The sequence below is a fragment of the Neolamprologus multifasciatus genome, chromosome 11 (genome assembly GCF_963576455.1).
Source record: "Neolamprologus multifasciatus chromosome 11, fNeoMul1.2, whole genome shotgun sequence".
Classification (NCBI taxonomy): domain Eukaryota; kingdom Metazoa; phylum Chordata; class Actinopteri; order Cichliformes; family Cichlidae; genus Neolamprologus; species Neolamprologus multifasciatus.
This window is the reverse complement of record NC_140449.1, coordinates 7,174,418-7,188,708: the sequence shown is the minus strand read 5'-3', so window position 1 is coordinate 7,188,708 and position 14,291 is coordinate 7,174,418. Positions and strand designations below refer to the sequence as shown.

The following is a 14,291-nucleotide window of genomic DNA, read 5'->3' as shown; positions in this document are numbered from 1 at the left end:
TCTCCCTCTGCAAATGGGTTTCAGACTTCTTAACCAACAGGACATTGTCAGACTCAGAATCAGAATCAGGGTACTTTATTGATCCTTAAGGAAATTATGTGGTTATTTATGTTGCTCCAAGACAAAAAAGGACAGTAACAGACTGACCTAAATTAAATAATACAATATACTACAAAGTTACAAAATATAAGAAATAGCTCTAATATAAACAAATAGCTCAATTATAAATATCCAGAATATTACAGAGATTACATAAATATGACTAACATTTTACACCAAACTGTAAAACTTTGTTATTTTCACAATAGAGGATGTGCAAAAGGGTGTAATTATTGCACTGTGTACTGTGCATTAGATGGAGGAGTTGTATGGGGAGATAGCCGTAGGTTATTGCCCTGATTTTGTCATGGTCCTCCGGTTTGCCCTGGTGTGCTGTTTTCACTCCAGTCTCCATCTTGTTTTCCACACCCACACATTACTCACTTGCGACTCATCACCTCTTATTGTTCCAGCCAGTACTTAAGGCCTTGGTGGAGTGCTGTTTTTCACTGGATTTTTGTACTGTACTTGTTAGTGTAGCCCAGCTCTCTCCTGTGAATTTCCTCGTCTTCCATCGTGTTTCCTGGTTTTCTCCTGGGCTTTGATGTTCCTAGTCAGCCATGGTTTTTTATTTGGGTAACAATGAAGAGTTCAAGCTGGAACAACAGAGTCAGTGCAGAAGGTTATATAGTCACTGATACACTCAGTAAGCCCATTGATGTCTGTGAAAATCCATGACATCTCCTACTCCATCATCCTCAGTACTGGTTTCCCTCAGGGATGTGTGCCAAGTTCCTTCTTGTTTATTCTATTGACATACACTAATCAGGCATAACATTATGACCTCTGAAAGATGAAGTGAATAACACTGATGCTCTCTTCATCGTGACACCTGTTAATGAGTGGGAGCAAGTGAGCATTTTGTCCTCAAACTTTATGTGTGAGAAGCAGGAAAAATGGGCAAGTGCAAGGATTTGAGCAAGTCTGAAAAGGGCTAAATTGTAAAGGCTAGATGACTGGGTTAGAGCTCTTGTAGGATGTTCCCCAGTCTGCAGTGGTCAGAATCTATCAAAAGTGGTCCAAGGAAGGAAAAGTGGTGAACCAGCAACAAGTTAATGGGCTGCCTTGGCTCACTGATGCATGTGGGTAGTGAAGCCTGGCCTGTGTGGTCTGACTCAACATAGGAGTTACTGTAGGTCAGATTGCCAAAAGAGTTAGGGCTGGTACTGAAAGATATCAGCCTGCATCACCATAAATACTGTTGTTCCAAGTTCAAAATCGCAAGTGACTAATCACATTGTAATGATGTCATAGTTTTCTGCATGGGAAAAAAAAAAAAACCCTGTCATTGTCTACTCAGGAAAAATCCAACAAAGGGGCAATTAGGGTCAGGATTAGGAATCAGGGTGAGAGTGAGTGGGTTTAGGGGCTATAGTTATGGTTATGAGTCCATGTCACAAAAGTATGACATCACAAAAATGAGAAATAAGTCTAAGCTATTGGTCACTTGCAATGTCAACCTGGACCAACATTAATTTTAATGATCCAGGAACAACAACACAGGAATATAAGATTGTGCTCAGGATGCCCATGCTAACCCTTATCCATTGCCTAAAAGAGCGGTCCCCAACCCCCGGGCCGCGAGAGCTGAAGCTTGGGTGTGAAATCTATGGTTTTCAGGGTTTTTATCGTTATTTTTTTTATCGCTTACTCTGTTTCCCTGGGTGTTTTCCTGTGTATTATGAATAAATCTTTTTTTTTTTTTTTTTTTTTTTTTTTTTTTTTTTTTAAATTGGACACCGGTGCTGGTTTTATTTTGTTGCATTTATCCACAACACCTTAAAGGGTGGTCCGTGAAAATATTGTTGAACATAAACCGGTCTGTGGCGCAAACAAGGTTGGGGACCGCTGGCCTAAAGCACTAACAATGAGCACCATGAAGAATGGAAGGAGGTAGCCTCGTCTTATTAATCACTTTAAAAAAAATTTTTTTTTTTACATCACATGGTGTGTGCTTTGCTTACTGTGGGACACCTGGGATCAGGATACATTGACACTGGTGGGGAATCTTGGTTTCTTCTATCCATGTGGATGTTACCTTGACACATACCACCTACCTAAGCATTGTTGCAGACCCTGTACATTGTTTTATGGAAAGCGTATTCCCTTATGGCTGTGGCTTCTTTTGCCAGGATAATGCGGCCTGCCACAAAGCAAAAATGGTTCAAGAATGGAGAGAACAAAAAGTCTAAGCTGTTGACTTGGCCTCTAAATTTCCCAGAATTCAATCCAATTAAGCATCTGTGAGATGTGCTGGAAAACAAGTCTCATCTATGGAGAATCCAACTCACAATTTATGGTTCTTAAAGGATCTGCTCCTAATATTTTGCTGCCAGATACCAGAGCACACCTTCAGGGATCTAGTGAAGTCCACGCCAAGACAATATTAAGCAGGTGGCCACCTGATGACTGCTAAATAAAACATCACACCAGTCATATTGTGAAATTTGCAGATGATACAGCAATTGTGGAATGCAGCAGCAAAAATGATGATTGTGATCACAGACAGGAGATAAAGCAGCTGGAGATTTTGGTGCAGGGATCTCTGCATCAATGTCAAGAAAACAAAGGAGATAATCATTTCATTAGCAGCAAAACCTTCCCTCCACCTATGTACATTAGGGGAGCAGCTGTGGAAGTGGTCTGCAGCTTTATGTATCGTGGTACACCACTAAAGACCTTAACATTTTCTGGTACACCATAACCTCTACTTTCTCAGGATAAAGCACAACTTGTGAACTACAATGTCAATTGAGGAACAGCTTCTTCCTGAGGGCCGTTGAACTCTGTTGCCATCTCATTTCTGCTGCTCGCAGCCGAAGGGTAACAGTCATGTGAATCCACTTGTGTCTTTGCACTATCTGCCACACACTGTTTTCTTAAACTTAAAAACAGCTGTTTTCTAATATACACTTCAACTGTAAATATCTCGGTATTCCTTATTTCTGTATATTTTGCTATTACTTTTGGTGGCTTTAACCAGCACTTGAGTGCAAAGTTCGTTTCACCTCATGAAAATACGTGTGCTGGAATGACAAAATTGCCTCGATCCTAACTAATCTGACTTTTTTAACTAGTTAAGGCTAGGTATCCAACACTGAACCCCAAGTTTCACAGCAGTAATATCACCAGTGTCTGTCTAATCTTCTGTAAAAAGAAAAATTTTATACAGGGTAATGTTCTACCCTCTCTAAACGGATTGAAATATATAGCACTTTTTTTTGGCTTTTATCCAGCACTCAAAGCACTTTTTTACTAGTGCAAACACCATCCATAGAGACATAATTTACTCTTGTACACACACATGCAAACTCACATTAGGGGATATTTGGGGTGTATCTTACCTAAAGACACTTCAACATATGTGCAGAAGCTGGAGGCTTAACCTCAGGCCTCCTCCAAATCCTGATCCACCATAAACAAGAACAATTTCAGAGGCCATATGCGAGCACTAAGGAACTACTGAGTAATGTAACAGTGATGTGATGTGATTGAAGAATAAAGGTATTACTACTTCTACTACAACCAAAAAAATCAGTTAGCAAATTACTTTAATAAAGTTTAACTATTTAAGTCTTCTAAAGCCGACTTCAGCATGGTTGAACATGTATTTGACACCAGAAAAAGGCAAGTCCATTTTATTTTATCTGAAAAAACAGATCCCCCACATGCATTTCTTTGTCGACTGTGTGAAAACAGTCATCATCTTGAGTTCTCAAATTGATAATGGTCGTCATCGAAAAGAAAAAAAAGTAAGAACATGTACGAATTTTGGAAAAACGTTATCATTTTAATTTTGGCTGGTGAATTCCTCCAATCAGCTGTTCCTGTTAAATTAATCATTTTCCTGACAAGCTAAAAAATTTCACAGCTTCTATTCTGTTAGTTTTTCCCCAGAGCAAACAAATACACAAAGACACAGATAGCTTTCCTCACTGACTTTACTAAATGCATGAACTCAAATTTCTCAAAAGTAACATCAGTTTGTGGAAAGAAAATTCAATCAGAATATCTTTATCAAAAAGCACCCTTTGACAATCAAAGGAAAAGAAACTAAATTACAAATTATATATATAGATATATATACTTTTTACATGAACGGTCATACCATACAAAATATCAATGGATTAAAATGACCAGTGTAAAGTCTACTTTACATACCGACAAAAAAAAAAAAAACTGTTTAAAACTATTTCAAAATATATGTCGAACAAACAAACAAAAATATATGATCAGAAATCTAAGTCTTAATCCAAGACATTATTCTGTCATGCCTTTTCTGTTTAAACAGAATATTAAACTTCTTTTGACAATTTTACAAATACTGTCAAGAAACTATGTTGCTTATTTATTGTATACAAATCCTAACATCAGAACTAAAAGTATATACAAAGGGAATAAAAACCCAGGAGAAGATCCATCACAGAAAATCTTAGTCTCATATCTCTCCAAGTGCTTTCCAAGTACGCACAAGAGGAAACAAATAAGGAGTAATTCTAATTATCAATTACAAGTGGAGGTTTACTGTTAGATGTAAGGCATGAAGAGGGTTTGAAGACACCTTAACTTCCCTTGAATACCTGTAACTAAAGTATGTGGTATTTAGGAACCATTACTCAGTGGACCCCGCATGAGTTTGTTGATGTTCCTCCAGCAGGTGAGGAAAAGCAAAGGCTTTGTCACATTCTGTGCATTCATACACAACCTCACCAACATGACTTTCTTGGTGCTGTTTAAGAAGAGACCACTGGCTAAATGACTTGTAGCACATGTCACATCGGTACTCTCCAACGTCTTTTTCAGCGTGCTTTCTCATATGCAGAGACAGCTCTTGGGCTGTAGTGAATTTGCTTTCGCACTGGGAACATTTGAACTTATACTCGGCCGCCTGAGTTTCGTTTTGGGCTTTCTGACGATGCCTGCGCTCGTGCTCTTTCAGGTATCGCTTCCTGGCAAATGTCTTTCCACAAAGCTCACATGTGAATGGCTTCTCATTTGGATGTTCTTTATTTTGATGCTCCAAAAGGACATTTTTAGAGGTGAACCGCATTGAGCAGACAAGGCAGTTGTACAGGTCGTCTCCTGTAACATCGACCTCTTCCTCCTCCTCGTCTTCTTCTGCTGCTTGAAAATATGATGGGCTGGATTTTTTAGAGGATGGATTTGAGCATTCTGTTTTTGTTGCCTGCTGTTGCCCGGAACACTTATGCTGGCGGAAACCAGCTTCTCCCAAAAAGCCCTGCTTACACTCTGTGCATTCATATTCAGCAGCTGAGGTCAGCTTATACTGCTCATGTTCCTTAAGCTTGCTTCCAGAGGCAAATTTAATTTTTTCAATTGTACCATCAGGATGCGTTGGGAAATGATGAAACAGATCCATGGCACATGGAAAACACTGGCTGCAAACTGGACAATTAAAAACATGTGATGGTTCACCATCTTCATCATCAAGTTCTTGTTTAATTTCTGCTACAGTGCCAATATGGCTCTTAAGATGGGTCAAGAAGAGCTGAGAGGAAGCAAAGCTACTGTTGCATTGATTACAAGAATATTTACGATTGGACTGTAACTGTTGATGGGTATTCCTGTGCTTTTTCAGGTGAGATGCATGAAGAAAATGTTTATTGCATTCGGTGCAAGAGTATGGTCGCTCTTTAGCTTCCATGCAGCCATGCTCTGAGAGCTCCTCTGGATCTCTGAAGCGCTCGCTACAAACACCACAGCGGTATTTAAGCTCTGAGGTGAATACAAATGAGCTTTCAGAACGTGAGGCAGGTTGATCACATTCTCCCCTTGACACTGAAGGTGAAGGATGGTCACTTGATGTGGAATGGGTTTTCCAGTGTTCAGCTCTGCTACTCTTGGACAGAAACACACGATTGCAAATATCACATGGAAAATTTTCTTCACGGTGTGTCGACATGTGCTCTGCTAGCTGCAAAGGTCCATTGAAAAATAGGTGACACTTGGAACAACGATGTGAGCGACTTTTACCATGACTGTGCTTGTGGTTACGCAGAGCAAAGAGAGACATGAACCCTCTGCCACATGTTTGACACTGAAATTCAGACTTGTGCATTCGATGATGCTGCTGCAGCTGAGATGCCTGGAAAAAGCATTTACCGCATTGTTCACATTCATGCGGCTTTTCACCCAGGTGACAGAGCTGGTGATCCTCAAGGCTTTCTGACGTTGGGAAGGTCTTTCCGCACACGTGGCACGGGAAGTATGGTGCGGAGTCTGAGTCACTGTCTTCGCTGCCGATATTTTCATCCTCCTCGCTGTCACCAGCTGTGCTCACTTGGCTGCTTGAGTGCTGTTCGCTGCTGCTCTTTTCCCTCACAGCAGCCTTGATATCCTTATACTGTTTTGGATGCCAGTTTCTGTAGTGTCTTGCTAGTGATTTTTTTACTGCATACGATTTGCTGCAGAATCGACAACTAAATACATCATCTTCATGATCCTCCCTGTAATGGCTGCATAAAGATGGTCTTGTCCAAAACCGCTGATTACACAGTTTGCAAGTATATGGCCTGCTTAGATCGTGACATGTTCTGTGGGCTTCAAGATCAGACCTGGTATAGAACAGCTTGGAGCAGTCGAAGCAAGGGAATTTCTGATCGCCTGTGTGCATCCTCATGTGTTTTTCCAGATTTCCTTGACTAGTGCACACCCGCCCACACTTAGGACATGTATTGCGCTTTTTCTCTTGTTCCTGTCTTCCATGGTCTTCAAGGTGACTGATGAGCACCAAGCCATCTGTGAAGCTCATTTCACATTCTGAACATTGATACTGCACGGCTTTCTTCTCTTTACTTGAGCTGCTTTGCACCTCACTTCCTTCTGAATTTTTTGTTGATTCGTCCATTAAATCATCGTTGCAGAAAAGCCCAGTGCTAGTAATTGTAGAGCCGCCTCCGAACGCAAGAGCAGAGTGATTAAGAGCAAAATCAAAATTTGCTTTTAAAGGTGTCTCCAACTGCTGGTTTGGAATACGTCCATTTCTACACTTCCTGTAGTGATTTCGGAGGAGACTTTTATTCCAGAAGCCCTTATTGCAGGACTTGCAGTTAAAAGGATGGCCCACTGCATGTGTACGGAGATGACCGGTTAGTCCAGCTTTGTTTGCAAAGAACATATTACATAGTTGGCAAAAAAACTGCTTGGAGGGCTCCATATTAATAGCGGTATTAAGGCTTTGTGTTAAATTGTCACTAAGTCTTTCATCACAACTCTCATCCACAGGCTCTTCTTTGATGCCTGACAGAAGCTGCTGTAGGGGGGCAGTTGACACTGGTTGAGTCATTGTTTCCAGCTTGTGCGTGCTCAAAAAATGCTCTTGGAGCTGTGAAAAAAGCAGAAATCGGGAGCTGCAGTATGCACAAGAAAAGCCTTTTGGTGGGTCATGAGTGGCTGACTGCTGGCTTTGGAAAACTGGTGATGAGCTTGTTGTTAAACCACAACCTTTCTTGTGATTTTCAAGCTTGCTTGCAGGGAAAAAGCCACCACATAGGTCACAGAGAACTGTACTCGTCTGGTGTTTCTTGGGGCACTTTGGAAAATGACGCTGGACATAATCCTTCCTTATAAATCTCTCACCACAATAATCACATGAATATGGCTTCTCTCCTGTGTGCAGGCGGGTGTGAACACCTAACTGCCAGCTGTTTCCAAAAACACGGGGGCAATAGCTACAAACATACTTGTACTTCTTGTTAAAGCAAGGCTGGATCCTCTTTAGCATTTGGCTTCTGATCCCATCAAGAGATCCTGGCATGTTTTCTGCTGGAGGACTGGTTCCCTGCAGTAAAGCAGCCGCTGTTTCCCTCAAGACCTTTCTGCACCTTCTCAACTTTTTGTGCTTTTTCAAAGATTTTTCATGAGCGAATGAGGAGCCGCAGCGTGTGCACTTGAATAACTTTGTGGCATGGAACATGGTGAAATGTCGGGAAAGTTTAGACTGAGTTGTGTAGCTTCTAGAACAGACCTTACACTCAAACATCTCCTGCTTTTTAGCACTCTCAATGCCAAACTTATTTTGCCAACCTTTGCCAACATCTTCTAAACTGATTTTGGGAATACGGACCTCCAACCTTGTTTTTTTACCTTTGCAGCGAGTCTGATGTACTTTCAGATGATCGTACCTTGAAAAGCAGCTATCACAGGCCTTACAGCGATATGGTTTTACTTCATTGTGTGTCAGAATGTGACGTCTCAGGTACCTTGGTTTCATGAAAGTCTTGGTGCAGAATTTGCACTTGTACTCCGTTTCACCATGTGCATTGGGTTTTGGTTCTGCCTCTATGGGAGAAGGAATGTTGGGAGGTTTCGTTGCAGCAGTGCTTTTGAGTTTTGATAGCGCATCTTTGTTAACACCGTCACAGAAAGCTTCATGCTGCAAACATAATGTCTTTGATCTGTATCTCTGACCACAGTGCATACACGCATATGGTTGCACACCAGTATGTGAGACCAGATGTCTCAAGAATAATGACCTGAACCTGAACCTCCGGGTACAGTAGGGGCATTTAAACTGAAGCAGAGTGGTTGCATTGGGCTGTGTAGACATTTTAGGAGTATCCTGGTTTGTTGGTAGACTGCTTTTATTACAGTTGGTGTCATGAGATAAGCCAGTGCTCAGCTCTGTTGTCTCTTCACAGTTCCTCTGATGTTGTTTCATTTTATTAGGTCCATAGTACTGCCCACATCTTGAGCATGGATGCACAGAATTTATCTTGTGGGCATGCTGATGATTTTTCCAACGGTCTTTCTTAGAAAATTTCCGTGGACAATAGGGACACAGATATAATGTTTTTGTCTTTGTTTCAGACTCGAGAGTTCGGGTTTCAGGAGGGGAACACTTCTGACTGTGAATTTTAAGGCATATGTTACGGTAAAACTGTTTTCCACAATTGCCGCAAGAGAAGGGTTTGTCCCCAGTGTGTTTGATCATATGGCGCAATAAATAGCGGCGATTGCTGAAATTTCCTTTGCAAAATGGACACTGGTTTGAAGAAGACCCTGATATATGGGTGAGACAATGTTTTCTTAGAACTTGGGCATCATCAAATACTTCTTTACATAAGGAACACTGCATTTGCTTTGGTTCATCCTCTTCTTCCACAGATTCCAAGGTTTGCTGATGATTTGATTCTGTTCCCTCTTCAAGTCTAAGTGCCCTGTTTTCTCTATTTTTGTGGGTTTTTAGATGTCTGAGGAGATGTGCGGGATGCTGAAACTGCATAGTACAGTCTGGACATTGAAGCGTTCCCCTCCTTAGATGTGAACTTCTGTGCTGGATCAGTTCTCCAATAGTCGGTAGAATCTTTTTGCAGACAGTGCACTGTATCCTCCTCTGGTGAATAATTTTGTGAGCAATCAGATGGGACCGCTTCTTGAATCCCTTTCCACATTCCAGACAGCGGTATGGTCTCTCACCACGGTGATTGCGTTCATGCTTCTTCAGTGACTGTGAAGAGCTGAAATATTTACCACAGAAGCGACAACTGAGATTGCTCTTTGCTTCAGCTGAGCTCAAGTTTTCCTTTCCATCTTCATTCTGTGTACCATTTAAAGTTTCAGGATTAGTCTTGGTGGAGAAAATGGAATTCCGGTACCTGATAATTTTCCCAGTGAGTTTAAATAACTCGTGTTTCTTCATATGTCTGTACTTTCCAGAAGCGTAACAAAAAACTGCAGGACAGAGGTTACATTTGTATCGTGGCACAGACCTGGAGGTTGTCAAAGCTGATGGTGGTTGTTTTTTCTTCTCCTTTTCCCTTGTTTGCATTTTCTGCTCTTTTTCAACCGTTTGTGTTTTTTGCTCTCTTTCCACTGTTTCTTTCTCAACCTTTGTCCTTTCTTTTGCTTTCTCTTTTGCTAGTTGATTAAGAAATTCTCTGAGGCAGCTTGTTTTAATATGCCTATATCGATTGGATGTCATAGTGAACATAGTGTGGCACAAAGGACATCGATATTTACCAGCAATTTTTTCCTTGCCACCGTATATCGCATCACGAACACAGTCACGCAAATGTCGCGCTCGATTGTAAGAGTACTTAAAAAGCCGTGGGCATATAGGACATTTATATTTTCCTATTATGTCATTCTCCACTTCTTGAGTTTTCTCCTGCTTTTCATCACTCTCACTGACTGCTGTGGTACTCTGGTTTAAAGACACTACTGTACCCTTTCCATGGTGTACTTTATAGAGATGCTTTTTAACCTTTTCTACAGTAGGGAAGGTTTTACCACATAATCCACACAGATTTGTCTTGGAGATGTCGAAAAGCTTAACAAAACATTTTGGCATATCTATGTTACTTTGCACCCCATCCTTTTGTTTTGGTCTGTCAGTTTGTCTGACAGCCACAACAGGATTTTTAGCTGGGAGGTTGGACTGCTTGCATCTACCAGGTATACGCTTGTGTCTTTGCAGGCTCCCGCCTTGTGCAAAATAAGAGCCACAGTCATTACACCTAAATGGTGTTTTCCCAGTGTGAGTCCGCATGTGCTTGATATAATGCATTACTTTTGAAAATGTCTGTCTGCACCTATTGCACCTATGGTTGCCTTGGCGATTTCCCTTTTTTTGTGGGCTAGGATCTGAAGAACGCCGAGACCCGTCTTTAACGTCACCACACAAATGTTTTCCAGCTTGTTCATTTTTCACCAAATAGAGACGGCAACTTTTGCAAAAGTCAAAATTGTTCACTGAATGGCAACAATGGTAGTGTTCAATTGACTGATCTGTGCTATAAGTTGTGTGTTTGCAATCTGCACAGTAATACGAGTCACTTGTTCCATTTTCTGACTCCAAACTCTTGAATATTACAACAGGTTGCAGCATTTTCCTCATTTCAGCTGCGGATTTTAGTTGCGGAGCTTGTCCTCCTGAATGGTCCATGTTCTTCCCATCAGTTTCAGTAACAAATGCTTCTTTATACTGTGATTCATTAGTGTCACATGAGGAGTCATCTCTGGACAGAGGTTCACCATACAGCATGTCTGGCTGTTCCTCTGTAGAGATGTCCATGTCTTCAAATGAGTCTCTAGCATTTTCAGACCAATCCTCCCCAAGACCCAGAGGTTCTTGGCCCACTGGACTTTCATGTAGTGATTGCTGCTGATCAAGAGAACAGGTTGTCTTTGCGTTCACTTCTGAACTTGCCCAGTCTGAAAAATTTGTGTTGGAGCTTGAGGGTTTTGATTGCAAACAGGATTCTAAACTATTAGGACTTTGCTTGTTGCAGTCACTTGTCACCACATGGCTATTAGATTCATCATCTGTGGAAGAAGTTGCTCTTGCCTTGTCAGCGGGACTTATACATTCATTTTCTACACAGCCATGTGTGTCTGTGTTGGAGCTTTCTTTCAGTGGGGAAGAGTCTGGATTAGCAGCAACACTTTGCTTGTTCTCGTCACTTGTGTCAATGGAAATACCGTCACCGGTTACAGTGGTGTTGCCACAATTTTGATCTGGAGAAGAGGTTTTGATTTCCATTTTTTTAAAGGGACATGTGTCTGTGCTTAAACAGGATTGTGAAATACTAGGAACACTTTGCTTGTTATTGTCAGTATTATTAACAGAAAGACTGTCACTTGTGATGTTGGGACAATTACAATCTACATCTGGAGGGGAGGTTGGACTTTCCTTGCTTCCTTCTAGAGGAGGATGTGTGTCTGTGTTTAAGTACTCTAACTGAAGGGAGGATTCTGGATTAGCAGCAACGCTTCCCTTGTTCTTGTCAACAGCATCAACAAAGGGACTTTTACAGGTTGCACTAGGGCTGCTACAGTCTTGATCTAGAGGGGAGGTAGGGTTTTTCTTCTCAGATTGACTTTTGAATTCCATTTCTACAGAGGTTTGCACATCTGTGTTTAAGCTCTTTTGTTTAAAGGGAGATTCTGAATGGCTGAGATTCTTGTTGCTAGTATCAACAGTGACACTGGATCCACTACAGTCTTGATCTGGAGAGGAGACCGAGGTTGTTTCTAGCGAAGTTTTAAATGTCCTTTCTTGACAAGAATGTGTATCTGTGTTTAAGCTCTCTGGCTCCAAACAGGATTCTGAATGATGATCAACACCTTGCCTGTCCTTGTCAGTGATGTCAATAGAAAGACTGTCTCTGGTAATATTGAGATCGCGATGATCTTGATCTAGAAGAGAGGTTGGGTTTTTCTTTTCCGATTGACTTGTGTCTTCCATTTCTAGAGAGGGATGTGTATCCGTACCAGGCTTCTGCTGTTGCAAGGAGGAATCTGGATGAGTGGCAACACTGTCTTTGTTCAAGTCATTAGTATTTGTAGAAAGACCTTCATTACTGGCAGAGAGATGACTGCAATTTGAATCTGAAGAAAAAGTCATATTTGTCTTCTCTGCTGCACTTGCCAGTTCTGTGTCTACATGGGCATTTGCACCTTGGCTCAAGCTGTTCAACTTTAAACAGGATCCTACATGAATGCCTGCACCTTGCTTGTTCTCATCTCTAGTGTCCATACATAAATAGTCTTTAGTGTCAGTTCGGCCACTACATTCTGGATCAGGAGAAATCTCAACATTTGACTTTTCTCCTGCAATTGCTTGTACTTCATCTACATTGAGATGTATGTTGTTGCTGCAGCTTTTAAGCATCAAACCTGGTTCTGAAAGCCCTGAAATACTGACATCACTCAAAAGATCTTCACTGCGCTCATCAAGGCTTCTAAAAACTTCACCAGCCACACTTTCATCAGACTTTTGTGTAGATAATAAGTTAGATTTAACATCATGACTGGTCCTTGTGCATTTCCACAGTTGCTGTGTAGAAGCATTAGAATTGGATGCCTTGGAGGATTTAATGGCATCTGTCTGAATTTCTTTCTTCTGGCAGTCAGAATCCTTATTTTCAAGTTGACCTCTGTTGGATTTGGGAATTTGGGATTTATGTTCATCTGAAATCTTGTTTTCAAGTAAATCTGATTCTCTCGTTTCCCCTTCAAAGACCTCACCATTGTTTTGCACATCTTGATCCATATTTCCATTTTGACCATCTACTGAGGTTGGATGATTAAGTCCTGCCTTTTCTTGGTTCAACAGTTCTTTCATGTCCTTTTGTGAGCCATTTTCATTTATGGGATCTTGATCATATTTTAACGTACTTATGATATTTGGAGAAGCTGAAGTAATTTGCTTTTCCTCACTGTCATCTGGATACTCATCTAGTCCATGACCAAAGTTTTCATGACCACTTATCAAGAGGTCTGAATGAGTTTGTGCAAGATCTCCCTCCACATCTTTCCTTTGTTTTTCATCTTGGAAACCACCGTATTCACTTATTTCAAGCTCAGTTTTGCTGTTGGTAGTTGTCTTCGTGTAGGAGGTAGTAGAGGACCGATGATGTCCTGTGTATGATGTAACTGTTTTTTCTAAATTTTCCAAATTGTCCTCTGGAGACTGAACTATGTTTTGTCGTGCCTTCAAATTTGACGATAAAAGTACATCAGTCTCTGACATATCTGAACACAAACTCTCAGTCGCAAAAGTCATATTATCCGTATGAGTAAAAAACCATGATGATGAGCCTTGTTTTTCGGAACCATCAGTTTTAGGATTTGAATAGGACTTACTTGCCATGAATTTACAAGGTGGTCTTGTTTCACCAGCATCTGCATCAGAGCAGCTACTGACATCTGAGTAGTTCTCAAGAAATGATGTACTTGGCATTTCATAATCTTCCTTAAGTCCTTGAAAGTCTGTTCCAAAAGATGATGGAAAAGAGTCAGATGTTTGCAATCCGTCTGCAGCAAAATCCGGGATATTACCATTTTCACATCGTTGCAAGTAATCCTTTCCCATTTGTTCTCCATCAGCTTGCCACTGTGTTTCACCACAGTACCTTTGATAAACATAATCTGACCTGGAATTCACAACACTAGGATCTGAGCAATAGTTTGTGTTAAAGTCCGAGTTAAAGACAGGGGCTTCATGTGAAGCACCAGCGCTGGCAAAGCCATGATGTCCAGTGAAGTCCTCAATATGATGGGGAAGGCACCCATCTGGCTCAGATGTCCTTCTCAAAGTCCCTGGATCTGATGGTAGAGGTGGGGGATTATGGAAATATGAATCCCACCCATGCGCCATCCTCAATACGGAGTAGTAACTAAGGCTTACTGTAGCCTGAAAACACAGATAAACAAAGAATGAATAACAA

At 41.1% G+C, this 14,291-nt stretch overlaps 1 protein-coding gene across 1 annotated transcript in view; it reads right to left on the bottom strand.

The window, feature by feature from the left end:
* Nucleotides 1–59: 59 nt before the first annotated feature.
* Nucleotides 60–14,291, bottom strand: part of znf1035 (zinc finger protein 1035) — a 36,854-nt gene continuing 22,622 nt past the window's right edge. The window contains exon 4 of the mRNA XM_085176638.1: nucleotides 60–14,257. Within this exon, the coding sequence (XP_085032764.1) occupies nucleotides 4,712–14,221 (9,510 nt within the window). The 5' untranslated portion in view covers nucleotides 14,222–14,257 and the 3' untranslated portion in view covers nucleotides 60–4,711. The remainder of the gene's footprint in view (nucleotides 14,258–14,291) is intronic.